Source organism: Mustela erminea, chromosome 18 (genome assembly GCF_009829155.1).
Source record: "Mustela erminea isolate mMusErm1 chromosome 18, mMusErm1.Pri, whole genome shotgun sequence".
Lineage (NCBI taxonomy): Eukaryota > Metazoa > Chordata > Mammalia > Carnivora > Mustelidae > Mustela > Mustela erminea.
The window spans coordinates 57,163,552-57,190,533 of record NC_045631.1 but is presented as its reverse complement, the minus strand read 5'-3'; the positions used below and the strand labels follow the sequence as shown (position 1 = coordinate 57,190,533).

The 26,982-nt window shown below is 55.1% G+C and overlaps 1 protein-coding gene and 1 long non-coding RNA gene across 2 annotated transcripts; one reads left to right on the top strand and one right to left on the bottom strand.

The window, feature by feature from the left end:
* Positions 1 to 11,779: 11,779 nt before the first annotated feature.
* Positions 11,780 to 26,695, top strand: ST6GALNAC2 (ST6 N-acetylgalactosaminide alpha-2,6-sialyltransferase 2). The gene is made up of 10 exons (XM_032320202.1): positions 11,780 to 11,904; positions 16,749 to 16,809; positions 19,159 to 19,333; positions 19,957 to 20,125; positions 20,507 to 20,645; positions 21,765 to 21,868; positions 23,592 to 23,675; positions 24,738 to 24,837; positions 25,872 to 26,046; positions 26,186 to 26,695. Exons 1-9 carry the CDS (start codon positions 11,780 to 11,782, stop codon positions 26,037 to 26,039), a joined length of 1,125 nt encoding a protein of 374 aa, XP_032176093.1. The 3' UTR covers positions 26,040 to 26,046; positions 26,186 to 26,695.
* On the bottom strand, positions 21,256 to 24,738 carry LOC116577246. Its single transcript, XR_004280465.1, has 2 exons — positions 23,903 to 24,738; positions 21,256 to 21,604 (listed from the first exon to the last, which is right to left on the bottom strand). It is a non-coding gene; the product is annotated as an uncharacterized LOC116577246 (long non-coding RNA).
* Positions 26,696 to 26,982: the final 287 nt, after the last annotated feature.

The window sequence follows — 26,982 nt, the reverse complement described above, 5'->3', positions numbered from 1 at the left end:
GCCATTCATCAGCTACAGTCCTGTGTATGACCTGTGTGCCCGAGGAACACACAAGCCTGTGCAAAGGGGAAATAAGGTACAAGCTTCTGAGAAAGGAACAGTCTTGAGCCAGAAAAAAAAGGTGAAGTCTCTTTATCAGGCATTTCCGATGCAATCGTTGAGCAACCTCCTGAAGGACGGTCAGAACTCCCCCCTGGTGAGGATAACAGACTCTTTTAAGGATCCACCCAAATCCCCAGCCCCGAGCTAGTGTGGCAGCACCCAGGCTGTTAGCCGACACCTGTGCCCTTCCCCGGAGGACGGCCCTTGGCAGATGGGACCCTTTGCTCTGACAATCTTGGGACCCTCCACCCTGCACCCCCTTCCTGGAGTCCAGTGCCTCACTGAAGGAGTATGAAGGCCTGTCCCCATGCCTAGGTCAGGACAATTGTGTGGTGTCATCTCTGTTTGGGTACCCAAGTCTAGACTTTACCTGGGGCCCCATCTCGATTGCCCTTTCCTCTCGGGAGAGCCTCCCGGAGAGCCTCTGTTGACAAAATCCCGGCCTCAGGCTCTGCTTCTGGGAAATCCTGAGACAGAGCCCTTTCTGAGCAGTCCTGAACCCACACAGCTGACTCTAACTCTGGGGAGAGGTCTAACACCTTCAAGCACAGGTTACTTTCTTATATCTGGTCTCACAATGTTATGCAGCCGCTCTTTCTTGCTATAATGATGCTCATGTAACTCTTGAGTCCCCCAGAACGTAACTACTAATATAGCCTGCTGTCGACCGGAATCCTTACCAAGAGAATAAACAAGTCGACACATATTTTGTATGTTATATGTATTATGACATATTCTTTTTTTAATAATATTTTATTTATTTATTTGAGAGAGAGAACGAGTGCACATGTGCGTTTAAGAGCAGGGAAAGGGCACAGGGAAAGGGAAAGAATCTCAGCAAACGGCCTGCTGAGCTGGGAGCCCCACCCCAGCCTCAAGTTCATGACCCTGAGGTCACGACCTGAGCCGAAATCAAGACTTGGACACCTCACCGGCTGAGATACCCAGGTGCCCCTCAAACTGGCTTTCCTGACAGCCTAGTCCTCTCTCAGACTTGAAATAAAATGCTGACGGGAACTTACGGTTTCATGAGAGAAGTTGTCAGGCTAAACAGCGCCAAGTTCCCAGTTCCAAACCCTAAGGCCTCTTCTCACCAGCCGTGAGCTGGGCCGGACTCAAAGCTTGGGCCAGGAAGGGAGCTGACTGCCAACGGGTGGAACCACGGTTTGCCCTTCCAAGGGTGCGGCTCGCAGGCTTGCAGGAATCCCCGACTCCCAGCTTCCCTGGCCTTTCTGGAGCCGTGGATCTAGTACGCACCCTATTTGGCACCCCACCCCCCACCCCTGGGTAACACGTTCCTCCTTTCTCTTCTCTCCTCGGGCGCCTGTTGCTATGTCAATAGATTTAGGGGATTTGGAAGATGAAGTTACAATTCTAATACTGCGCACAATTTTCTGCTTTGTCCATCCCTGTCCCACTGAGCTGCCACAGAGATTACGAGAGATTAAGAAGCAGGATGGAAGTTCCGGCTAGGAAAGGAGGGTGTGCTGTTTGCTGAGGAGAGGGTGGTTACAGGGGCTTTTCCCCGTGGTGGTCTTCACACACACCCTGTTGACCTGCATGGAAAAAAAAGGTTCAAGTGCAACCCTGGTTTCCCAGGAGAAAAGTACCCCTTACCACAGTCAAAGATTTATAGTTGGCCACAGAATTGTTTGCAAATCAGTTGATACTAAAACATGGCATTCTTGGGGCGCCTGGGTGGCTCAGTCGGTGAAGCGTCTGCCTTCGGCTCAGGTTATGATCCAGGGGTCCTGGGATCGCTCACGGCACACGCAGGGCGATACGTGACAGCTACATTAGCTGACGGCTAGTGCGGGGAAAACACGGCCCAGCATGCCCTTTCATTCCATGTAGGCGCCACACTCCTTCCGAATGAAAGACAAACTTGGCAGAGCCAAACCCATGTCATAGACGGAGAATTTCTCGCCCACAGATGCCTCAGACTGATCTAGGGCTGCTTGTCATCTCGGGGTCTCCTCAAACGGCAGTGACGTCAGTGTGTCAGAGCTAGGGGCTCATGAGATCAGAAAAATCACTTTAGGTGACATGATTGAGGTCTGCAAGGGAAGCTCGGCGAAGAGGCGTTTGGGGCGCGGGAACAGGCAGGTTTCTGACTTCGAGAAGACCATTTCCACCGGCCAAGCACCCCCTGCCGTCACAGCGCCTGGCTGGGCATAGAGACGCACGTCCACTCTTGCTGGTGGCCTAAAAGAACTTAGAAACGCACCCACACCCCTCTCAGGAGACTCTGCGAGAGTCCACGTTAGGGGAACTCTCTCTTCTTGTTGCCCATTCTCGCCCTCGGGACCTTCTCGTCCCTGGAATTCCAGAGTATGGCCAGGAGAGGCCTCCATGTCTGTCCGTGTCTGGCTTTGCCGTGGTGATCCCACCCGGGTGTTCGAGAGCCCTTCTAGCCTGCGAACCCAGCTCCCTCGGACCAGGAAACATTTACCCGTGATGTGCCTTTCTCTGCCGTCTCTTGGTCTTTTGCCTTTTCTGGGCGTCGGCTTCTCCCCCATCGCTTACCCCACGCCTCTCTGCGTTATAATTCACATCTTACAAACAGGGCTGTTGTTGCTATTTCCCTCTGTCAATCACTGGGATTTCCACAAAGGCTATCTTCTTTTTTCAGATTGTCTAGTGAATTTTTAAATTAAAAGAACATGGGGTTGGGCGCCTGGGTGGCTCAGTGGGTTAAGCCACTGCCTTCGGCTCAGGTCATGATCTCAGGGTCCTGGGATCGAGTCCCGCATCGGGTTCTCTGCTCCACGGGGAGCCTGCTTCCTCCTCTCTCTCTCTCTGCCTGCCTCTCTGCCTACTTGTGATCTCTCTGTGTCAAATGAATAAATAAAATCTTTAAAAAAAAAAAAAAAAAAACATGGGGTTTGCGTTTTGTTTTCAATCCCAGAACTTTTTTTGTTTAAAGCAACCCCTTTTCTTCTCCTCTTTTTAAAGTTGTTTAAAAAGTTGTTTAAAGCTGTTCTAACAAAACCTCCTGGAAAGGATTCCTGTGCCCTGGAGTTCAAGCTCCCAGGAGCCCCTCCCACGCTCCATGGCCGTAGGTGGCGTTGGTGGTTCGACCTGACCTTCCTTCCTGGGTTGTGCAATCCTTCTTCTAAATGAGCCACGCTCCTTCCGCTTGCTCAGAGCCTGTATTTTCTCATCAAGGATCTGAGATATGAGGTAAGAGTAACAGTGTCCACATCTGTGGGCGAGGTATGAACAAACAGCACACCCCAAGCCCTGTCTTGGAGCCTGGGCAGGAAATGCTCACAGCTCAAGGGGCTCCCAAAGGCAAGAGTCCTAATGAGCACAGCCCGCTGCCCGTGAGGCTGCCCTCCAGGCCTTCCAAAATCTGAAAGCTTAAAGGCTCATGATTTTATGGACCAGCAACTGGGGCTGGGGTCAATTTCCCTCTGCTCTGGCCCGGGGTGACCCTTGCAGGTGCCGACATCAAGGGGCTGGATGGGGCTGCTGTCCATGGTGGCTCCACTCCCGTCTGGGAGGTCATGCTGGCCCCAGTTCCTGGCGTCTCCATCCTCTGCCGTGCGGCCTCTCATCCTCGAGGAGGCTAAAGCGAGCTCCTGGACGCGGTGGCAAGGGACCCGAGAGCACATGAGCAGAAGCCCCAAGGTCACTGGAGGCCGACGGTCAGAAGGCACAAAGTGACCTCTGGGCCTCATTCCGTTAGCCGAATGAAGTCATGAGGCCAGTCCATGAGTCACGGTGTGGGGAAATGGACTTGGCCTCTTGTTGGGAGGAGGGTGTGCGTTCTAGGACGGCAGGACCTGTGGTGACTGGTGACGCGGGGTTCGCACACCTAACACCACTCTCACGGTCCAGGGCCTGGCGGGATGGGCAGACGCAGAGCTCCACCCAGAAGGGCCCGGTCTTTTTCACGGTCTGGTGTGGGTCCCCAGCAGTGTGCACGGGGGCGTAACAGTCCCGGTCTGGATGAGGGTTCCGCCGTTTCCTGAACTGCTGCAGGCACACTGAGTGAACAGAGCCATCTTTATTGGGACTATTGTCATTCCCATGTTACAAATGAGGACACTGAGGCATAAGGAAGGAGTTGAGGGAACTTGTCCCAGTCCACACAGCACAGGTGGGACCGTGGCTTTGCAAGCTGCCTTCTGGAGCTTTCTACCGCATCACCTTCTGAAGGTCGCCCTCCAAGGCACCTCCCTCCTTCCTCCTCTAATGCCGGGAATTCAGGGGGACAGTGGCTAGAGCACACATCCCTACCCCTCTACCTCCCCGGCTACCACTCTGAAGTCATGGACCAGCAGGTGAGACTCGGCAAGGGGCGTCCGCACCCCAGGGTTCGCTGGGGAAGGAAGCAGTTAAGCAAGGTGTTGGTTTCAGGGCTGAGGGACACACTGTCACCGGGGACCAGCAGCAGAGAGAACGTGCCTGATCTTGTCCTCTGGAAGAAAGTCCACAGGGGCTCCCCAAGAGGACTCAGGCAGGGGAGACAGGAGGATGGGGCGGGCATGCATAACGTTGAGAAACTCACCGAAGGCCCCTGGTTCCCCTTTCCCTCAGCACGCACCCGCCTGTACACACGCACGGAACCTCAATGTATTCATGTGCCAGGCCCAGTAATCAGAAAGCGCCCTCACGACAAATACAGTGAAGTCCGGACAGGTGGTCCTGTGGCAGCTGAGACCGAGGCCAAATCTTGCCACTGGAACTGTCCTTTTTTTTTTAAGATTTTACTTATTTATTTGACAGAGTGACACAGACAGAGAAGGAACACAAGCAGGGGGAGTGGGAGAGGGAGAAGCAGGCTTCCTGCAGAGCAGGGAGCCCGATGCAGGGCTCTATCCCAGGACCCCAGGATCATGACCTGAGCCGAAGGCAGACGCTTAACGACGGAGTCACCCAGGCGCCCCTTGAATTGCCCTTTAAGGACAACTGTGCCTCAGAGACCAGGTATTTCCAACGTTGCAGTGAACTTTGATGTAAATCACATCAGCAGTGCAGCTGAGTGCAAGGTGAATTTGGGGGGACAAGATGGCATGCAGAGAAGGGAATCCAAAGACAGTTATAATCCATACGGCTACTGGCCGCTTACAGCAGAAGTGGGGGAATGAGCCCAGATTTGCGAAACTTTTAGCATCAAGAGGGCAAATGGGTTCAATTTGGATTCCAAACTACTAACAAAAAAAGTCGCTGTGGGGGCGCCTGGGTTGTTCAGTGGGAGAAGCCTCTGCCTTCAGCTCAGGTCAATGATCTTAGGGTTCTGGGACTGAACCCCATACCGGGGGGGGGTCCGTGCTCAGTGGGGAGTCTGCTTCTCCCTCTCCCTCTGTCCCTCCCCCCCCAACTCATGTTCTTGCTTGCTCTGCTCTCTCTTACAAATTAAAAAAAAAAAAAAAGATTAATTTTTTAAAGTGGTTTTTTTTTAAAGATTTTATTTATTTATTTGACAGAGAACACAAGTAGGCAGAGAGACAGGCAGAGAGAGAGAGAGGAGGAAGCAGGCTCCCTGCTGAGCAGAGAGCCTAATGCAGGGCTCAATCCCAGGACCCTGAGATGGTGACCTGAGCTGAAGGCAGAGGCTTAACCCTCTGAGCCACCCAGGTGCTCCAAAAAGATTAATGTTTTAAAAAGAGATTAGGGGTGCCTGGGTGGCTCAGTTGGTTAAATGACTGCCTTTGGCTCAGGTCATGATCCCGGAGTCCTGGGATCGAGTCCTGCATCGGGCTCCCAGCTCTGCTAGGAGTCTGCTTCTCCCTCTGACCTTCTCCTCGCTCATGCTCTCTCTCTCTCTCTCTCAAACAAATAAATAAATAAAATATTTAAAAAGAAGGTGAATAATAAAATCATTTTAAGTTCCGCAATTTTAACATTTTTGTTTCCTATTGTTACCAAGACCCATTATAATCACACAAAATTTTATCAGTTGCCCTGTGTGATACAAGTGGGCAAATGAGCTATTGTCAAAACTAGTTCTTCATTTCTTATGACATTTTTTTCAAGAAATTGACATTTTCAAGAGGTTAAAAAAAAAAAAAACCTTTCCATTAATAGGCCTATAGAAAAATATATAAAAAAGAAATCTTTTAACTCTTGAAAAGCATTAGGCTCTAATTGTTTGAGTCACAAATGCTAATCCACATTCTTACTGATCCAGAACATTCCGGCTGACATTCAAAATCTGGTCATCAAATGTGTTTTCTTTTTGCAAGCTCAGTGCTACTCAGCTTCAATTCAGTGCCTCAATTTGTGCTTTTATAAATTCTTGAAATACAACTGGGACAATTTTCATCATGGCTTATTTTTTTTTTTTTTCATAAAACAGTTAATCATCTAAAAGTGGTTTTGATTGAAATGACAAAACCAGCCTCTGATACATAATTAGAATATCTAATAAATTTTGATTAGAAGCTTTCTTGAAATTCATGCCACTTCAGAGGCTGAAAAATAAAAATTGATTTTCATAAAAATGTATTTATTATACGAAGATGCTTACACAAAATTGCTTTGGAACAGAGGGGACTTCAAGTTTTGAAGTGTTCCTGGTTTTATAAAGTCATAATCCATCCACATCTTCAGTGAAAAGTAGGTATGTATACTTTTCAAGATTTTAATTCACCTTAATGATGTTTTTTATGTTTTTATGTTTTTTATTATTATAATTCTTAAGACTCTAACATCAGGGGCACCTGCGTGGCTCAGTGGGTTAAGCCTCTGCCTTCGGCTCAGGTCATGATCTCAGGGTCCTGGGATGGAGCCCTGCATTGGGCTTTCTGCTTAGCAGAGAGCCTGCTTCCCCCCCCCTCTGTCTGCCTCTCTGTCTCTTGTGATTTCTCTCTGTCAAGTAAATAAATAAAACCTTTAAAAAATTAATTAAGTTTTAAAAATCACAATACTATTATTGCATCTAAAAAAGTGAACAATTTCTTAGATTAACCAAATATCCAGTTTGTATTTCAAATTTCCTTGATCCAAAAATTGAATTTTAAGGTAATAGATCAACAATGAAGCCAACGTTAAGCTAAAAAATGTCGCAAGAGGGGTGCCTGGGTGGCACAGTCCGTGAAGGACCAGGCTCAGGGCGTGATCTCAGGGTCGTGAGATGGAGCCCCCAAGTCGGGCACCGTGCTCAGAGCAGAGTCTGCCCGACAGTCTCTCCCTCTCCCCTCACCCCTTCGGCTCATGCTATCTCTCTCTCTCTCTCTCTCAAATAAATAAATCTTTTTAAAAAACATTGCAAGATTAAAGATACATACAAACTGAAAGTGAGGATGGAAAAGTATTTGCCGTGTTTTCATTTGAAAACCAAAAAAAGACTTCAGGCTAGCAATACTTACATAGGACAAACAAACTTTTTTTTAAAGATTTATTTCTTTGACAGAGAATGCACAAGCAGGGGGAGTGGCAGGCAAAGGGAGAGGGAGAAGCAGGCTCTCTGCTGAGCAAGGAGCCCGAAGTGGGACTGGATCCCAGGACCCTGGGATCATGACCTGAGCCAAAAGCAGACGCTTCACTGACTGAGCCATCCAGGCACCCCTTGGACAAAATAGACTTTAAACAGACTGTGTTGGGGTGCCTGAGTGGCTCTGTCAGTTGGGCAGCCGACTTTTGGTTTTGGCTCAAGTCATGATCTCAGGGTCCTGGGATCAAGCCCCAGGTCGGGCTCTGGGCTCAGCAGGGAGTTTGCCTGAGAGTCTCTCTCCCTCTCCTGCTTCTCCCTCTGCTCTCTCTCTCTCTCTAAAATGGATAAATAAATCTTTAAAAAATATATATATATATATATAATATATATACACACAAAGACTATAACAAGAGACAAAGAAGGACCTTACATAACAAAAAGAGGATCAACCCAATAAGAGGACATAATGATCGTAAAAACCATTGCAAGTGCCTGACTTTGGGAGTGCCTGGTTGGCTAAGTCCATAGAGCATTCAACTCTTGACCTTGGGGTCATGAGTTCAAGCCCCACGTTTGGCCTAGAGCTTACTTCAAAAAAAAAAAAAAGATGGACTTCAACGTGACAATATGAGGGACTCACCTATATAAAAAGACAACCATTTACAATAATCTAGAAGTGGTCCTCTGGGCATACACAAATGAAGAAACACCTATTCAAGAAAATCCACTACAATTTTAGAAGGGCGGCATTTGAGCCCAAACTGTTCCCTCTCTCCCTACCTCTGCTCCAGATGGGTGTCGCTGAGAACACGGGGCCCCTCTCCCCTCAGCTCCGTGTCAGAGGGAAGGAACAGGACATCAGCCTCTGTCATCCTACACCGGCAACGTGTTGAGATTGAGCTCTGGGCAAGTGTGGCCAAGAGGTGGGGACTCCCTTCTTCTGTCCAGCTCCCACTCACGGAATGGAGACTGTGCAGAGCGTGATGTCGCGTTGAGTATGGTCATCCCGGCCCTGGCTCGTTAAGACGGTGGTTTCATGCCAGGAGAGGCAAGCTGCCTCCCATCCTTCACGTGCTCAACACCGAAATGTGTCACTCAGAGAGAAGCACACCATGGTCCCCACCCCAGTTCCAGAGCCCTGGCTCAGAGATTTGGCTGGGGGGGGGGGGGGGACAGAAGCAGGCTATACTCTACATAGGTCCTAATCTCTTCCCAAAGGAATTGACTTTATTTGCAAAGAGAGTGGAGAAGTTCATCCCTAAGGGTGCTCCCGAAAACAGTGGTAAGAGGGAACTGGGAGCAGACTGATAGATTTGATGAAGCTACAGGTTCAAGTGTGAGCCAGCTGGTTTGCAGGAGAGAACCAGGGAAAGCGACAGCTAATAGAGACCCTAACTTCAAGTGCCACTCCTGCAGAGGAGCTGGAGTCTTATCAAGCAATTTCTGCCCCAGGACATTGTTACAAACCGTAAAGCAATCAGCTAGCAATTAATGGAGCTGAACAGCTGGATATGGTCAGGGAAAGAGGTGTAGCGAGCCCAGGCCAAGTGGCTGCCAACCTAGGGTGACGTACATCCCAAACCACACTTTCCTGCAGGGCAACATCAAAGGTTTAACACTTCACGGGACTCGGGGGTGGGAGGCTTCACTAAAATAAGCCACCCAGTCATTAAACAAGCAGAGAACAGGCCTGAGATGGGGACTGGGGGTCCAGTACCCAGAGTTGTTACAATATATTACCTAAAGTGTTCAGTTTCCAACAAAGACGTATGAGACAAGCAAAGAAGCAGGAAAGCAGGACTCTGCTCTCATACTAGAAAAAGGCGGCCGCAGGCCATGGCCACACAGCCTGCGACCATGACCAGATACTGACTTTAACAGACAAAGACCTAAAGTAACCACGGGGACTCTGTCAAGTTCAAATTCAGAGGCAGATGTAGCAGTGTTAGAATGGAAAACATCTGCTCTCCTGGGAAACATGAAGGCCCTTGGTGGCATCAACGGGGGGCCATGAGGGGGACAGTTTCAGGCGTGCAGCAGGTAACCACAGAGACACATGGACTTCCTCTAGCCAGAGAGGTACAGGGGGGTGGCTGGAGCTAACCAAGGACCAGAAAACGGCAGGTGTGGAAAGCCCGGCTGAAGCTGAATGCTACTCCCAGCAGCTGTTAGCCAGGCCAGGGTGTGGGCAGCAGATCTCAGAGCATGCATCCAGGTGAGGGTTTGGCTGGGCAGAAAGCCAGGAACACAGGGGATTCGGGGTTATGATGAAACAGTAGCTTGGATGATGACCCCCAGGGGTCATAAGCTTTTCCTGCCTGGACACGAAAGAAAGCTTCGAGGCTGACACGCTGGGAGGCACATCGAAGAACACAGGGGCAGAGAGATGGAGGCAGGATAAGGTTGTAGAAGAATGAAAATGCTGGAGGACAGATGGGAGGCCTTGGTCTGAGTGGGGTATTAAAGGCAATGAAAGTAGACTTGAGTCATTAACACAGGTGGTGAGAGGCCAACTCCCACACAAGAGGACAGAACCCCCCCCCCACACACACACATCTCAAGCTGGTGTCCAAACGGGTGGAGGCTGGGTTGGGGTAGGGCCAAGTTTATAGGTTTAATGATGCAAAGTTGAGGAAATGAATAGTTGGCATTGAATGACACTTTAGACCAGATGGACCTAACGGATATATACAGAACATCCCAGCCAACAGAGTGGAAGACACATTCTCTTCAAGGCCACAAAACAAGTCTCAGTAAGTCTGAAAAGAAGCAGCAGAAGAAGCAGAAGCAGAAGGAGAGGGAGAGGAAGGAGAAATTAACAGGATTCCCTTTCTCCGTAAGTAGGAGAGGCATTTAGAGAGAGCGAGAGTGGGTGTGGGATTTGCAGGCTCAGAGAGAGGGTCTCGTGTCTTATTAACCACTGAAGAAAGGGCATAAGGTGCTGATCAAGGGATAAGTAACATCTACAGGGATTTTGATGACTAAAACCCACAAAGATGGAAATGAAACACATGAAACCATTGATTCTGAGTCGTGCCTGTCAAGACGGTAGCAAGGCACAGAGCCATGTGCAGACAGTCTTGGAATGAAGGGAACAGCCGTCCCCTTGTGAGTGCGCGCCCATGACCCTGACTTGGTCCCCATAAGAGGAGGTGAGAGAGCCGAGCCTGAATGACCCATGACCGCCCTGGGCGCCGGCTCCTGCTTTCCGGGAAGCCTTGCAGAGGACGGATACCTGTTGCATCGCCCAGACTTGCTCGCACAGGTGGAGAACAGGTGAGGGCAGAACGTTCCTGGAAGGGACGGGCGCCTCTCATCCTTGAAGTTCCAGACAGCTGGGGGCTGGGGGCTCTCCCAGGCTTTGGAAGGCGAAGCCCCTGGATACTGTCTGTCCGCGAATATACATACGGTCCCACCTGCCGCTCGCGCCCGTGGAGGGCTCTTCGGGAGCGCGGGCTGGGGCGGGGGGGGGGGGGGCGTGCAGAGCTGCCCTGCCCTTCCAGGTGACGCCCCATCTGGTGACACCAAAGGCCCTGCGGGACCTTTCAGGCCGTCTCTCTGCTGCCGAGAGCTCCAGGCTGGCCCCGGTTTGGAAACAGAATGCAACGTGACTGAGGGTCCCGGCGGCCCAGGACGGCCACCCATCCTACGCCTGTGTGAGCCCTACCTCCCCTGTCCCTTCCACCGCCGACCCAGGGTCGGCTCCTCCATCCTCCCCGGCCCGTCCTTTCTCCCGCACTTCTGGACGGGGCCCAGGCGCCAGGGCCGGACCGACAGGTCCCGAGGGTCCCTCCGAGGGGGAGCGCCCCCGCCGCGGCTTGCCCCGCGTCAGGCGTCCGGAAGCCGCGGGCGCAGGCCGGGAGCCAGTAGTGCGCGGCCCACCCGGCAGGTGGCGGCGTCTCCCCGCGCCCCGCCCCGCTCGCCAGCCCCCCGGCCCGCGCGCGCCTGTCCTTGACCGCGGCCGGACAACGCCCAGGCCAAACCCCGGCTCGCGCAGGTGCCCGCAGCCCAAGTGCCGGGGAACGAGGACAGCGCCGGAGGGGCGCGAGCGGCTGCGCGAGCGGGTGGGGGAGGGGCGACACGCCCGCCCCCGGGACCCGCCAACGCACCCCCCGAGGGTGCGGCGAGCCCGGGCAGGAGGAGAGCTGCTGGGCGGGGAGGCGCCGCGGGGGCTGGAGGAGGGCAGGGCCGGTGGGGCTGGGCGGCCGCCTCCGGGAGGCCGGCCCGGCCCGCCCGGGCCTCTCCCTTCGGCCCGGGACGGCGGCGGACGGGGCGCCCGCAGGCCGGGGCTGCATGGGGCTCCCGCGCGGCCAGCTCCTCTGGCTGCTGCTCCTGCTCGCGGCTGCCTGCTCGGGGATCCTCTTCACTCTGTACTCCTCGGCAGTGGGGCCGTACCCGGGGCCCCGGTCCGGAGCCAGGTAGGGGCTGCGGCGCCGTCCGACCAGGGGGGTGTGGGGGGTGGCGCGGGGGACGCACGGGGCGCCCAGCCCGGGCCCCTCAGTCCGCCCGCCGCGTCGGCCTCCCTGGGGTGGCTCGCGGCGGGGACCCGGGCCGCGGCCCTTTGTCCCCAAAGCCTCCACCGGGGCCATCAACCTGTGCCGCCCGGGGCCCCACAGCCTCTGCCGGGGCCCGAGGAGAATCTCGCCCCTTTGCGCACTGGCTACTCGCTCCGCGGAGCCTCGAGGGTGGGAATCACCCTCCGGCCGTGATTCCAAACACTTTGTCCAGATCTGGCAGGGTCTTCGGGGTCGGACAAAACAGTCTCGTTTTTGTCAAGAACCGTCCCTCGCTAATGTCACATTTCTCTGACTCTACTTTTGGGGGAGGGACCCAAGACTCCCAGTGCCGTCCGCGCCCTCCCCGCTCTGGCCCGCGCGCCGTTCGCTCCGTTTATTTTGATAAAGCGCCGTCTGCGCGCGCTCCGGCGAAGCGGCGGCCTCCCCCCGGGACCGCGGCCGATCCCGGGCTCCGTCCAAGCCCCCCCAACACCCGCCTCCGGGCTCCCCTCCCTCCCGCTCGCCCAGCGCGCACCTTCCTTGCATGTGTGCCCAGCGAGGACGAAGCTCCGAGCCTGCGTCGGTAGGTGATGGTGCCAGGTACTGAGGAAGCCCCGGAAGAATTTGGTTTTCCGTCCGGGAGGCGAATCGAGCTGTGCAGGAGTCTGGATTTGGGGGACCGCCAGGGCCCCCCACAGGCTTGCCCACCCGCGAGGCCGGGCTCTGCCTTCCGAGCGCCTCCCCACCTGCGCGCTCCTCACCAAACCGACGGGATGAAAGGCAAGTTAGTTGTTAGTTCTCAGGAAACGCGGTCCGGAGGCATCTGAAGTTGCAGAACAGCTCGAGAACACCTGCAAGTCCTTAGGAGCCCAGCGGCTCTACAACAGAGCGGTTCTGGCCGCGGGGACCTGGAGCCACTACACCTGAGCGTAGTCAGGAGTTGCAGAAGGCGAGGGCCTGGAAGGTGGAAGGTGTGGTTTAAGAAAGAATCCTTTGTGAATTTTACGTGAAGATGTTTTAAAACACATTTCAACATCCTTTGAAAGTATCTAATAAACTTCAAATATGAGGGTGTGGGACATCCACTGTGCCTCCACGGAAGTTTTGAAAGGTCTTTCATCTTTTAAAAAGCTCATACCAGCGAAGAACGTGTCCGTTTTCTTGCTGTTCCCCTAAGGTTTGCGATTTGGCTGAGCCCCAGGGGCTGGCCAGGAGGGCCCCGCTGTAGGGGGTGCGTGGGTGGGGAGCGGCTGGGTCTGGAGCAGCGGGGAGCAGGCTGGGTGTCCCACCCGCCTGGGCCCTGGGGTGGGAAAGCAGATGGCCTGGCCACCTGGAGAGCTTGGGAAGGGACAGGGGTGCCTTGGGGCCTGGTCTTTCCGCACCTGAGGGCCTGTCATTGCAGTCTGGACAGGGGAAGCCAGCCTGGGAATTCACCTGTGGCAGAAGAATCTGGGTCAGGAGTTTCCAGGCATTGGGATATCTAGACTTGTCTTTAAAAAAAAAAAAAAAAAAAAAAAAAAGAGGGGTGCCCGGGTGGCTCAGTTGTTAAGCTTCTGCCTTTGGATCAGGTTATGATCCCAAGATCTTGGGATGGAGCCCTATATCAGGCTCCCTGCTTCGCTGGAAGCCTGCTTCTCCCACTCCCCTTGGCTTGTGTTCCCTCTCTCACTGTGTCTTTTTCTGTCAAATAAATAGGTAAAATCTTTTTTTTCCCCTTAAATATTTTATTTATTTATTTGACACAGAGAGAGAGAGAGAGAGTATAAGCAGTGGGAGGCGCAGAGGGAGAGGGAGAAGAGGACTCCCCGCCTAGCAGAGAGCCCGACCTGGGGCTCGATCCCAGGACCCAGAGATCACAACCCGAGCCAAAGGCAGACACCCAACCAACAGAGCCACCCAGGCACCCCAATAAATAAAATCTTTAAAACATAATAGCAATTTTGGGGACACCTGGGTGGCTTAGCCTGGTTAAGCCTCTACCTTCAGCTCAGGTCATGATCTCAGGATCCTGGGATCGAGCCCCACATCGGGGCTCTCTGCTCAGTGTGGAGCCTGCTTCCCTCCCCCCTCTCTCTGCCTGCCTCTCTGCCTACTTGTGATCTCTCTCTCTCTCTCTCTCTCTCTCTCTGTGTGTCAAATAAATAAATAAATAAGAGGGAAAAAAGTAATTTTTAAGAAAAAAAAATCCTTTTTAAGGGTGGGGTGGTGGTGGTAAGGATAGATATAGGCCCCGCCCGCGGTTATCTGACAGTGTCTGTTGTCCTTTATTTTGTAAAAGAAAGGACATCCAGGGGCCTAGAATTCCTAAGAGTAGATCCAAATTGAGTAGACTTTGTTTTATGGGAAATGCACCGCAGGGCTACCTCCTTATATGCAGTTTGGCTTTTCTTCTGTGTCAGTCACTCACCTGCAATCAGGTCTGGAAGCAGATCGGCCTCCCCCACCCCTACCCCCGCCCCCCCAGATAGGTCAGTAGGAGCCTGAACTAACGGTAGGTCACAGTGCGGCCATCACTCCCCCCCCCCCATTTTGTCATCTCCCACAGGGGCAAGAAGGGTGATAGTCACAGAGTCAGATATTGACAGAGACCACCTTCACGTTCTATTGTTATGATCGTCCTATTTTATCAGTTGTTTTTCTCTTACTGTGCCTCATTTATAAAGTTAACTTTAGCGTTCCTTTGCATGTAGAGGAAAAAAACATAGCGAGCACAGAGTTCCGTACTGTCCACGGTCGCAGCCTCCACTGGGGCTCTTGGAGCTTACCCCCAGGGTAGGGGAGGACTACTGTACAAGGTCCTTATTTCTCCTCAGGCCAGTGAAACCTGCGGGAGGACCATAGGGGAGCTGGCTCCCTTCCCCACTTCTTCTGGGCTCTTCTAGAAGGTGTGTCTAGAAGCCCTTGAATTCCAAAGAAGGTGGGCTGGGAGAAGTCACTGAGCACCGAGGGGGGTTCTGGAGATAAGCAGGCTTCCCCGAGACTGGGGTGTTCAGGGCAGCAAAACAGAACTAGGAAGGGGGCTCCCCAGCCCCTCACCCACAACTCTATCCCTCTGGTCTCCAAGCTGCCCTGGCCAGCAGCTCCCTCCTCTGGTTCTCAAGCCCGGCTCCCATGAGAATCACCTGGCCAGGAGGCCTAGACCAGTCAGATCAGAACTGCAGGGGTGAGGCCCTGTGCGCAGGTGTTTTTCAGATGTTCCCCGGGAACCTCCCCTGAGGCTGTGTCCTGGGGTCCCAGTTCCTCTTGAGAGGCTGTTGTGTTGTACTGAGGAGAGGAGCCACAGGGTGGGGGGCAGGTGGCCATCTGAGGGGGGAAGGGAGAGATGGGGCAAGGGATCATCCCCGCCCCTCCCCGTCTGCCCCGCGGGGTTCACCTGAAGTGAGGCAGGTCACGGGCTCCCTTGTGGCCCAGCTGGCTCAGCAGGTCAGAAGCAAGGAACAAGAGGCCTCTGTTTCCTTGCAAACAGCCTGGTGATCCAAAGCCCTCCCCACCTGCTTCCCTGTGGCTGCGGGGGCCGGGCAGAGCGGAGTCCAGGAGAAGCCCGACACCCGTTTGAGTAGACAAAGGCTCCTATTCCTTCCACGCTCTTTGCCGTCTCCCCCAATGCAGGGGTCGCCTGGGAGGTGGGAGTAGGGGCGGAGCAGTAACACAGGCCCCTTCCCTCCCTCCGGAAGGGACACAGTCGTAGAGGTTGTCATGACAAGGTACTTTCCCTTCCTCCTTGAGGTAACAATAGCTACCATTTAGAGGACACTTGTCGTGTGAGATAATATCGTGTCTCTGTGTGAACCCTTCCAACAACTGGAAATGTGATATATTTTTTTAAATTTTATTTATTTATTTGACCGAGAGAGACACAGAAAGAGAGAGGGAACACAAGTGGGGGTGGGAGAGAGAGAAGCAGGCTTTCCGCCGAGCAGGGAGCCCAATGTGGGGCTCGATCCCAGGACCCCAGGATCATGACCTGAGCCAAAGGCAGACGCTTAACGATTGAGCCACCCAGGCACCCTGGAGATGTGATACAATTAATAATGATAATGAATTACTTGATTATATCTGCTGCCCAGATATAGACACCAAGGCTTCTAGAAGTAACTTCCCTAGACCGTGGGGTATAAACCTAGGGAGTGAGCCTTCAGACACGTGTGTTCTGTGGTGAGCCACAGGGCAGGAGCCAGGATGACCGACCCCAAGGGGAAGGGGGACCATGTCATCTGAGACCCACTGTCTGTCTCTGGGGACTCGGCAGGGAGCTCCCTCAGATGGCGGAAGGGGTCTGACAAGCTCGCCTAGTGTATGTTTCCATCCTTGAACCAGATCTCACAATTCTGTAAACTCTACATTTTTGCCACTTGCCATGGGATTTCTTGGATTTCTGGGTTTAGAGAGCTGAGCAAAATATACTAATGTGACAATATATATTTTTTAAAAGATTGTATTTATTTGACAGAGAGAGAGACCAAGTAGGGGGAGCAGCAGGCAGAGGGAGAAGGAGACAGACCCCGATGTGGGGCTCGATCCCAGGACCCTGGGACCATGACCTGAGCCGAAGGCAGACGCTTAACCAAGGAGCCACCCAGGAGCCCCTAATGTGACAATATTTTTGTTCCTAAAGTGGGAGACATGGGCCCAAATCAGAGCACGGCAAGATCAAAGGCATGCCATCTTTGACTCTGACAGGCTTTACCAGCCCCCGGAGCTAAGAATCAGACAGAAGGTTCCGAGGGACAGGTCTGAGCCCTGCTTTACTTCTGCTTCTCCCCCAGGAATGCCACATCATCTCGAGCATTCTTTGGACACAAGGCATCAAACGCTGGACCGAGAAAGGTACAATGGCCGACTCTCCTGGCAGTTTCGAGCATCTTCCAGTTAGCGGGGAGGTGGGGACAAAGAGAGCAAGTGAGAACGTTCTCGTGAGACTGCTGGGGGGAGCTCTCCGGACCCCATAAACATGAAGCTTCGAGCTGAGCGGCCAGCCAGACCTGGCCACCAGGGTTCCCTGTACCCCAGGAGCAGAGAAGGGGCGTAGCCAGGAGAAAAGTTCTTGGGAAGCCTTGTAATTTATCTTTAAAAGGCCCGTGAATTTGATATTCTACTCAAAATGCCCTTTTTTTGAGATTTTATTTTTAAGTACTCTTTGCACTCACCGCGGGGCTTGAACTCAGGACCCTGGGATCAAGAGTCACGTGTTCTACAGACTGAGCCAGCCAGGCACCTTCTTACTATAAAATACCTTCTTGCTATGGAATTCACACAATTTTTAAACGGCTCTCCATGGAGTAGACGAGCTTGCCCACGGGGTTGAGAACCTTCTGGGCCCTGCTCTATCATGAATCGTGTTGCCTCGAGCACTTCGCCCACGTTCTCGCGCAAAAGCCCCATGGCACCCCTCTCATGTAGCTTTTATAGATAGACACAGTGAGGCAGAGAGGTCAGGTCCTGGCTCATTCAGGTTTAAGAGTTGTGCCCAAGACACCAACCTGGGACTTGTTAGGGTGGCCTTAGGGGAGAAAAGGTTTCACTGCTCGTGGAACATAGCGACAGCTGAGCTGTACAGAGACGGAGCAAGTAGCCCTGGGCAGGAGAGGGGGGTCCCCATCTTGAGAACAGAGGCAGGGTGGACCCTTGGCGCGCAAGGCCAAAGAGAAGCCTCAAGCATCTTATGGGAGCTTATGGGTCGTCTTTAAGTTTCCTAAAGCCCTGTGCACCTTGAGCTGCTTGATGCGAACATATCTGAACCAGGTTTAAAAAAAAAAAGAAGGATTCCGGGTGGCTTTTGGATACACATAACAAGGCAAAAATATAGAATAAAATGAAGAAATGGCAGTATAAAGGTAGGAGAATCAAACAATGTCATGTAGATAACTGCATGGAAAATGGGCCACATGGTGTAAGGGATAGGCCATAGATCTGGCCCTGAGCTTCCTGGTGGCCACGGGGAAGAAGGAAATTTGCCTTTGTGTCCATGAGCTAATAGCAAGCCAGCTGCCCAGTTGAAGCACAGCCTTTCCCAATACGAAGACTGAGGAGTTTTCTCCTGGCCTCTCTTAAAGAAGGCCCTGGAAAACACCCCAGAGATGAACTGAACGGTAGTGAAATTAGTAGTCAGTTCTGTTAGAATGTCTGCTTTGAAAATGTGGATTTGTTCCAGCAAGATTGGTATCATAGGAAACAATTTGAGCATAACACAAACTTTGTGTTTGCCTCTGGGTGACTGTCATTGCAAACGCAAAGAGTAAATGCAGAGACCCACGCCCAACCCGAGGGAGCCACGAGGAACATGCAAAGTGCGCACACATGTGCCCGTCAGATAAGCACTTCAGGGTTCTAACCCTCTTTCCACTACTCCCCAGTAACTCCCGAGCTCCCATCTTTCTGACGCCCACTCGCACAAGCAAACATCAAGTCTCCTCCAAGGCCAAGGGCCACGTGTTTAGTAGAGCGTGGCAGATCTTAACCACGGGGTGAGTGAGCCTGGGCCTCCGGCTTTGTTAGGCCCCTCATTTGTCCAGTCCACCATCACGGACCAAGCTCTTGAGTGTTGTGCCCTGATCCCTTTAGCCCCAAAGCCCCGTGGTTTTGACGGCACCCGTTTTGCCTAGTGCGCTGGTTTTTGGGCATCCCTAGGTAACGTTACAGCAGAACTTACCGTACAGCTCTTTCCTGCCCTGGTCAAACCACCAGCCTAGCAAAGAGCCCCCTTCAGTGGGAAGGGGAGCCCCAGCCAAGCCGAGGCAGTGAGGGATTCAGACATTAGGGGCTGCAGGCAGGTGAGGATGGCCAGAGCTAGGACTTGGGTCCAGACTGACGGATTCCAAAGCCCAGGCTGGAATTCCTCCCTCAAAGGTCTTACACATTTGGTGGAAAGGTGCCCCACAGTTTCCCTAGGTGTGAACTGAAGGAGCAGGAGGCCAGAGCCATCAGGCCCTGGATAGGGTGGCATCCAGGAGAGACAGAGAGAGGGCTGGGCTTGGGTAAATCCAGAAAGCTGACCCCCACCACGCTGCTGTGCCTCAAGCCAGCTCAGCAGGCAGGTTTGGTGGACCAAGTCCAGAGGGGAAGAGGAGATCTTCCCCCGCAGCCATCCTGCAGGGGTCTGCAGCTCCCATAGGAAGGTTCCCACCGGCCACAGCCCCCAGCTAATGGAGCTTGGCCCTCTTGCCTCCTGCCCCACAGAGCGCGCACTGCCAACACCCACTTTATCAGGCCATCCAGAAGCACCCCCACTTCCGCACCCTGTTCGATCTCTCCATTCCAGTGCTGCTCTCGGGGGCCCTCTTCACTCGGGAGCTCTGGGACAGGCTGAGCCAGCATAAAGCCCCCTATGGCTGGCAGGGGCTCTCCCACCAAGGTAACCGGAAGCGGCTGCTTCTTGCCCAGCCCTCTGACCCCAGAGAATCCCTTCCTCCTGCTTTGGGCCCATGTGCCCACCCTGCCTTCACAGCACCTTATGGGGACCCCCACCCCCACCCCACCCCACCCCGCCCCTTTGCTCCCAAAGAGGTCTCTGGGCTTGGACCCTCCCCCCCTGCTGTGTGACACCTGCTATACTCGCCAGTACCAGGGGTCAGGGAGGGTCTGATGTGCAGCTCCTGGGACCAGTGTCCAAAGGTGGTCAAGAACAGCCCAACCGTGGTTCCCGCAGTGGGAAACTGCCCAGAGACCCCGCCCCCACGCTCACTCTGTCCCCCAACCCCCGCGAGCCTCAGATTATTTTACTGTGGAACATTCAGTCTTGAGAGGACTAGTGATTCAAGTTCTTGAGGTGACTGAGGGTACAGCCGAATCCCCCCCCCCTTCAGCCCGACACTGCGCTCAACGCGCCCCTCCCCCACCACCCTCCTGCCTTGGTTAGGGCTGTCAGGCCTCTGGCAGGTGGCGTGTCAGAAACAGTCTCTCGGGACAGCCCCGACCCATGGGACAGCACCCACACACACACACACCATGGCGCCCTGCCCTGTCTGGCACCCACAGCCATCAACTCCACCCTGAGCCTCCTGAATGGCTCCGAGAGCTCCAGGCTATACACCGCCTCCGGGAAGCCGCCCTCCAAGTGCGTTCGCTGTGCGGTGGTGGGGAACGGAGGCATTCTGAATGGCTCCCGCCAGGGGCTGAACATCGACGCCCATGACTACGTGTTCAGGTACCGGGCGCAGGAGGTGGGGAGGAGCGGGAAACGGAGCTAGTCCCCACCGGCCCCTGGGGGAGCATCCTCGGGGAGGGCCACGGGCAGGGGCAGCCCTGGAATGGGCAGGCGGGCCCGGACAAAGGCATACAGAGGGACAGACCCTGAAGGTGGAGTGTGGCTGCCGCGAGCCGGTGGGGGCGGGGAGCCGCCAGGGCCACATGTGCCCATTTCCTTGAGGTCTGGAGGAATGGGGATGGGCTGGATGGGACGGGCCACCAGCGCTGGTGCCTCCCTGGGCAAGGGACATGGTCTGCCCAGAGGCCTGGGGACGGGTGCGGAAGTACAGCACAGCATGGTGTGACCATCGGGAGGCTGATGGGCCTCTGTCTGGACCAGACTCAATGGTGCTGTGATCAAAGGCTTCGAGAAGGATGTGGGCACCAAGACCTCCTTCTACGGTTTCACCGTGAACACAATGAAGAACTCCCTCATCTCCTACCGGCATTTCGGCTTCACCTCCGTGCCACAAGGCCAGGTGAGGCTTCCGATGGGCCTGCCACTGTCGCGGACGGTCAGTGCCAGTGTTCCCAGAGCGCCCTCTGTGTGGCGAACCAAGTGGCCCCAGTCCAGTAGGCGGAGAGCTTGTGCCGGGATGCTGGGTGCCTGCGATGGGGCCGCTGAAAAAGTCAGCTGCCTCCAGGCCCCCCTGAACTCATGAGCACTAGGGCTTGTCTCCCATTTCCCTGAGTGGCCTTCCTGACCCCACAGCAGCCTGTGAGGGAGGCTGAGGTTCAAAGGCCCGGGGCTGCGTGCCCAGCCAGGGAGCAGGGGAGCCGGAACCCGAGGCCGCCTACTGCCTCCAGCTTCTGGACACTGTTCTTGATACTGTTCCCAGCTGCGGGAACACCGCTCTTGCTTTCAGGAGCCGTCTGGGTGTCACATAAAGGGGGGAGATCCCAGGGCCTTGTGGTGCTAGATAGGACTGGGCTGAGTTTCTAGAAGCTTCCTCCTCTAAGCAGGAAATTCAGGAGTGTCCTAGCCACAGCAGGACCTCTCCTAGCTCTTGACAAAACAAGAAAGAGCACATTTCTGGCCACACTACCTGCCTGAGTTACCACGGTGTTAACATCACCCCAGACTTAGTGTAGCTTTAAACAACATACATTTATTATCTCACAGTTTCAGGGGGTCGGGAATTTGGGAACAGCTCAGCAGGGTGGTCTTAGCTCAGGATCTGGGTGTTTGCCAGGATCCGCAGGGGCTACGGGCACTTGAAGGCTTGACGGAGGCCACAGTCAAGGTGGCACCTCTCGAGGCCACTAAAGTGTCCTCAAGATCGTGGCAGTTCGCTTCAAGGAAGCTGCAGTGCTTTTTACGGCCTCGTCCCCAAGGTCACACACCAGCCCTTCGGCTTCGTTCTATCCATTAGTCACTCAAGCAGATGGCAAGGAAGCCGCACCTCTTGCAGCACGCCCGAAGATTTGCGAGCACGTACTGAAACCAGGAGAGGGAGACCAGTGAGCGGGGGGTTCCAGGCAGAGAGCAGAAGTTCTCCCATCAGGGCGGGCGGCAGGACCCAGTGGCAGGCTGAGCAGGACACGGTCCTGTTCGAGGGGCTGCAGGGACTGGGTCAGTGTGTCTGTCGCCCCGACAGGACCTGCACTACATCTTCATCCCCTCTGACATCCGGGACTATGTGATGCTGAGATCGGCCATTCTGGGTGTGGATGTCCCCGAGGGCCCTGATAAAGGGGACAGGTGAGTGGCCAAGCTGGTGTGGGGTGTGGCACTGCTGGACCCACTGTCAGGGTGGGAACGTGGGTGAGGACAGCAAGAAAATCCCCAAGAATTCAACAGACACCTGGGGAATTGTGCTCTTTTCCGTCCCCCAGAGGAGCCCAGGTAGCCCTCCCGGTCCCCAGGAGCCCACCTGAGGCGGTAGGCTGTAGCCCCGAAGGGTTGCTGTCCCCTAACACACACAGCACCCCCCCCCCAGCCGGCAGCACAGGCCGTGCCTGTCCGCTCCTGACTGCTGGCCAGCTGGGCGCACAGTGTCTGGAAGCGAAGTGGGGGGGAGCTGGCATCCACGCCACTCGTCCCGGTGGGCATCCTCCCAGGACTGTGCCCAGGAAGTGGAGAGCAGATGACAAGGGCCCAGAGACCGCGAAAAGAACAAAGGGCACTCTGACTTTTCTCCCGCACCTTCCTGGGCAACAGGCTGGTGTCCAGCTCCTTTGAACCCTGTCCTGGCCTCAGCTGGACCTTCCCCCTGTGGTGCTGAGACAATTTCTCGTCCCAGAGTCAAGTCCTTAGGTATACCCCCTGCCACCTCTGCGGCCACAAAAACCAGCCTTCCTATGCCAGTGCTCCGGGACCAGGCCACCCACCCCCGAAAGAGCAGATTCTGAGGTCCTTAGGGATTAAGCCCTCAAAGGCCAGGCCCGCTTACTCTGGCCCACCTGCAACCCTCCGCCCCATGACGAGCCAACAATCACTCCTGACGCGGCCTCTGGTCATGAGGGTGGGCTTTGTGACACGCGGGGGGACTGGGCCCTTGGGGGGGGCTGGCTCAGAGACATCGATCGGGTGGTCGTAAGCCTCCCCAACACCAATGAGCTCCCCCTCCCATACCCCCAATCCGTCCCCTACCCAGTCCCCCTCCCAGTCCCGGTCCAACCACGTCGTCCCTTCCAACCAGCAGGCCAACTCCAGCTCTGCTGCCTCAGCCCCTTCTCCGTCCCCCACCCGGGGCTCTTCCTCCCGGCCCCCCTCTCACCCTGTCACCCCCACCGCCTCACAGCCCTCCTCCCGGGCTTCGTCCCTGACCCCCAGCCCTCATATCCAACATGTGCCCCGAGGGTCTTCCCAAAACCCCACGCCCCCCACCTCCAAATCTCCTTCCCAGTCTGGCTTGAAATCCCTCTCCCGAAACTCTTCGCAGACTCCTCCCGTGCCCATCCCGCGGTCCCCTTCCCGCAGCCCCGCCACCTCAGCCTCCTACATCGGGCCCATTCGGGGCGTCCCCTCCTACATCGCCCCCTACGTGCCCCGCTTCCTGAAGGAACCCCCCTTCTTCCAGCCCCCCACCGCACCCCTGCCCCAGAACCAGTGCTTCCCCTGCTCCTTCCCCTGCCCGGCCCGGGAGCCCCCTCCTCTCCCGGACTCTCTCTACTTCCCCCTGCTCCCGCCGCCTCCCCACCACCCCCGGGTCAACTGCTCCTTCCCGACCCCTCCGTCCCTGTTCACGCCGCCCTCCTCGCTCACCTACACGCCGCCCACCGAGGTTCTGGTGAGCGGGAAGCCGCACGTGGTGCCCACGGTGCTGCCGGCCACCTTCTACACGCCCTTCTCCCGCTACTACACCCAGCCGCGCCCTTACCGCACGCACCGCCGCAGGCCCAGCGCCTTTCCCCTCACCACGCTCCCCAGCCTGTCCTACGACGGCCCGGGCCGCTCTGTCCACTTCTTTCGTGGGTCCTAGGCCTCAGACCTACTTCGGACCGGAAGCCTCTGCCAGGAAATTCAAGCTACTACATCCAGACTTCATCAGCTACCTGAGGGAGAGGTAGGTGTTGGGGGGGGGAGAGGTGTGTACACAGAGAACAGCTCCCCCTCCCATCCCCCTGCACACCAACCCGTCACTGCAGGCTGTACGCCCCGGACAGGAACCCGCAGGGACAGCCAACCTGTTCTGGGCCCAAACGCGGGCATTCCAAGGCGACCACAGGGAGGAACCCGGGAATAACAGCCTGCTCTCACCCCTCCTTCCCGCCCTCAGTCCCTCTCCCCTACCAGCAGTTCCAGTGGTGGGGGGCGGTGTCACGTGGCCCTCTCTGTAGCCGTTCTAGTTGTCACTAGGTAAGCGCCACTGGCGAGCAGAGACAGGGATACCGTACACAGAAGGCCCCTGTAACCAACCAAGAATGACTTGGACGTCCATAGCGCCATGGCCGAGAAGCCCCGCTGTCGCTCCCTGCTGGCCCCCTCCCGAGCAGGTGGAGGGTGGCTGGTGTGGCTCTGGGTGAGCCTACTGGAGCCGGCTGGGTGCCATCCACAGAGGAAGAAACAGGCTCTCCAGGAGGCCGGGTGGTTTTTCTGGCAAAGCGTAGATGTGAATCTGGGGTGGCCACCGTGGTGTGGCCTCACTCGGATTCTGAGAGTGTGTGCACACTTCTCTCACCAGTGACTCCGGGCCCAGGCCCTGGGTGCCCTGCTCATGTGCCTCTTAAGGACTCCTCCTGGGCTGAAGTCTGGGGAAAGAAACACGGGTTCCAGGCTAGATCAACAGGCCGCCCGTCCCCTAGCCACTGTGGTTACTTAGCCCAGGGGCAAAGGCAAGGTGTAGTGGAGAGGAAAGGGCAGTCAGGCTGGGTGCCCGCTTCTAGAGCGGGCGAGGGAAGGGTTGTACCTGCGGTTCTGCCCGGGCCTGCGCCTCTTCTCACCTGATTCTGTTACCCAGACGTTTGCTAGTTTGCTTTGTTTGGGTTTTCTCCTAAATGGGGAAGAGCCGGGAAGTTCTGAACGGTTCTGCAGCCAGTCGGAACGGGTCGCTGGAAAGCGTAGGGGCACAACCATCCACTGAGACCTACGCCTCTTTCTTGAGTTTTGTGCCGCTTCTCCTCTCCAGGTTTTTGAAATCAAAGTTGATTAACACAAATTTTGGAGAACTATATATGCCTAGTACTGGGGCCCTCATGCTGCTGACGGCTTTGCACACCTGTGACCAGGTAAGAGGCCTTCTCTTTGAGGAGCCCACAGCAGCAGGGGGCAGGTGTGACCTGATAAGCCCTACAGGAGGCCTGTCACCCCCAGGGGGCCTGGGACTGGCCCTGCCCCTGTCCCCTTGGGGAAGGAATTTGCCCCTATGGGGAAGGGATTCTCCAGCCACAGGAGCAAAAGCGGGTGTCTGGAAGGGGCAGAAGGGAGTGCCACTCCCCAGCTACCTCCATGCAGGCTTGGCATGGACCTTCCCAGGACAGGTGCTGGGCCTCACTTTCCTCCAGCAGCCGCCTGCCCGGGGACCTCTGTCCTTCACCCCTGTGGTATTTAAGGAGCATGTTCTCAAACTGTTCTTGTAAAAGCAAAATTGCAACAGGAGTGGATAAGGACATCCTTTTGGGAGAACATTCTAGAACTGAGCTGGGCAGCAGGTTTAGCCTTCCACACACAGCTTTTGAAATCACTGCCTGAGACGTTCCCAGGGCCGCCCCCAAGAGCCCAGCAGAGGTGGAGGAGCGGTTTTCAAAGAAGGGTAGTGACCCCCACTAAGGCCAGCACAAGAGCCGGAGGCCAAGGGCCACCCCACGACACTGTCTGCTTCCTTTTCCCAGTTTTTGTTTTTCTTTTTTTTTTTAAAGCAGCAGTCCCCCGCCTGCGCTCCCCTTGCAACAACTACTCGTGGACTTGTCTCCACCTCACACTTAACAATGGAGAGAGATCATGGCTTTGATCAGGAATCACAGACCTGACTTTGAAGCCCAGCCTGGCCACTCACTAGCTCGTGACTGAGGACGTGGCTGGTTACCCCCGAGCGCTGCCCCATTTGTGAGATGGGGAGAACCCCTGAGGTTCTCCCGAGGCCGAGAGAACGTGTACAAGAGCGCACGGCCTGCCGCTAGCGTGAGCTCCGACTACTGTTCGCCTGTGCTTTCCACACGGCATCTAAGGAAGGGGGGGGGATGCCTTTCCCAATTCATGTCACTTCACAAATCTATCTGCACAGAGCTCAGTAAATGCTAATTCAGTGACTGTCCTTGTCCAGGTTAGTGCCTATGGATTCATCACAAGCAATTACTGGAAATTTTCAGACCACTATTTCGAGCGAATTAAGAAGCCACTCATCTTCTACGTGAACCACGACCTGTCCCTGGAAGCCACCCTGTGGAAGAAACTGCACAAGGCCGGCATCCTTCGACTGTACCAGCGCTGACCCTGAAGTACCCAAGCCCTTTGTTCTTGCAGAGCTGTGGACCCGTGGGCACCCTCCCTGGCCCCCCACGTGCCCTAGGCGGCCCCCAGTTTTTTCAGCCTCTGAGAAGGGCTCCAGCTCCCCTCCACCAACCCCTTCTTCTCTAGGGAGCACGAGAGCTGGACTTGTGACTGTTTCCGAAGCCTGTTCATTGCGGGACACCCCATCTTATTCTTGGTTTCTCCAAGAAGACTCCGCTCGAGGTTGGAGACAGATATCCCGACCTTGGGCGAAGGGAGACGACCGCTCTGCTGGGTGTTTGAAAACTGAAGGAAATGTAATATGAGACTGTGACCCTCACCAGTGAAGGGCAAACACACTTCAGAGCAGAGGCTCTCAAAGCCAGCTGTTGGTAGAGAACTTGACAATGTGGGTGCGGCGACTTCGACATCTCCACTGACCAGGGTCAAGCAGCGGGGCAAGCTCACACTCTCGCCAGCCAGACCCACCCACGAGCATGTCCAGCCTCCCAGCAACTCCACGACGTCAGACTCTAAGACATGCCTACACCACCCGAGGACATGACCACTTTCCTTCTGCCCCATGATGAAGTGGGAGCACAAAAGGCAGAATGTAACTTGAACTAGGTACTTGCATAAATGACAGGATGACCCTTGCGTCTTTTCTGTGTGTTGGGGACAGGGATGGGGTGGCACACCAGTGTTTAGCAGGCAGATCACTCAGAAAATTCAAGAACCATGGGCCAGTCCTGGTAATTTGACAGGGGTCGAGTGCACAGAGGGCTGCCCACCTGTGGAAGTCCCCCTGGATCCATTACCACTGGCCACTGAAGTGCAAGATCAGGTGAAGAACTCGCCACCTCACATGGCGGCTTCAGTAAATCCAGGCAGTTTTAGAGCACAGGGGCTTCATTTGGAAGGGTTAAGTCTCAACTAACCAAGTC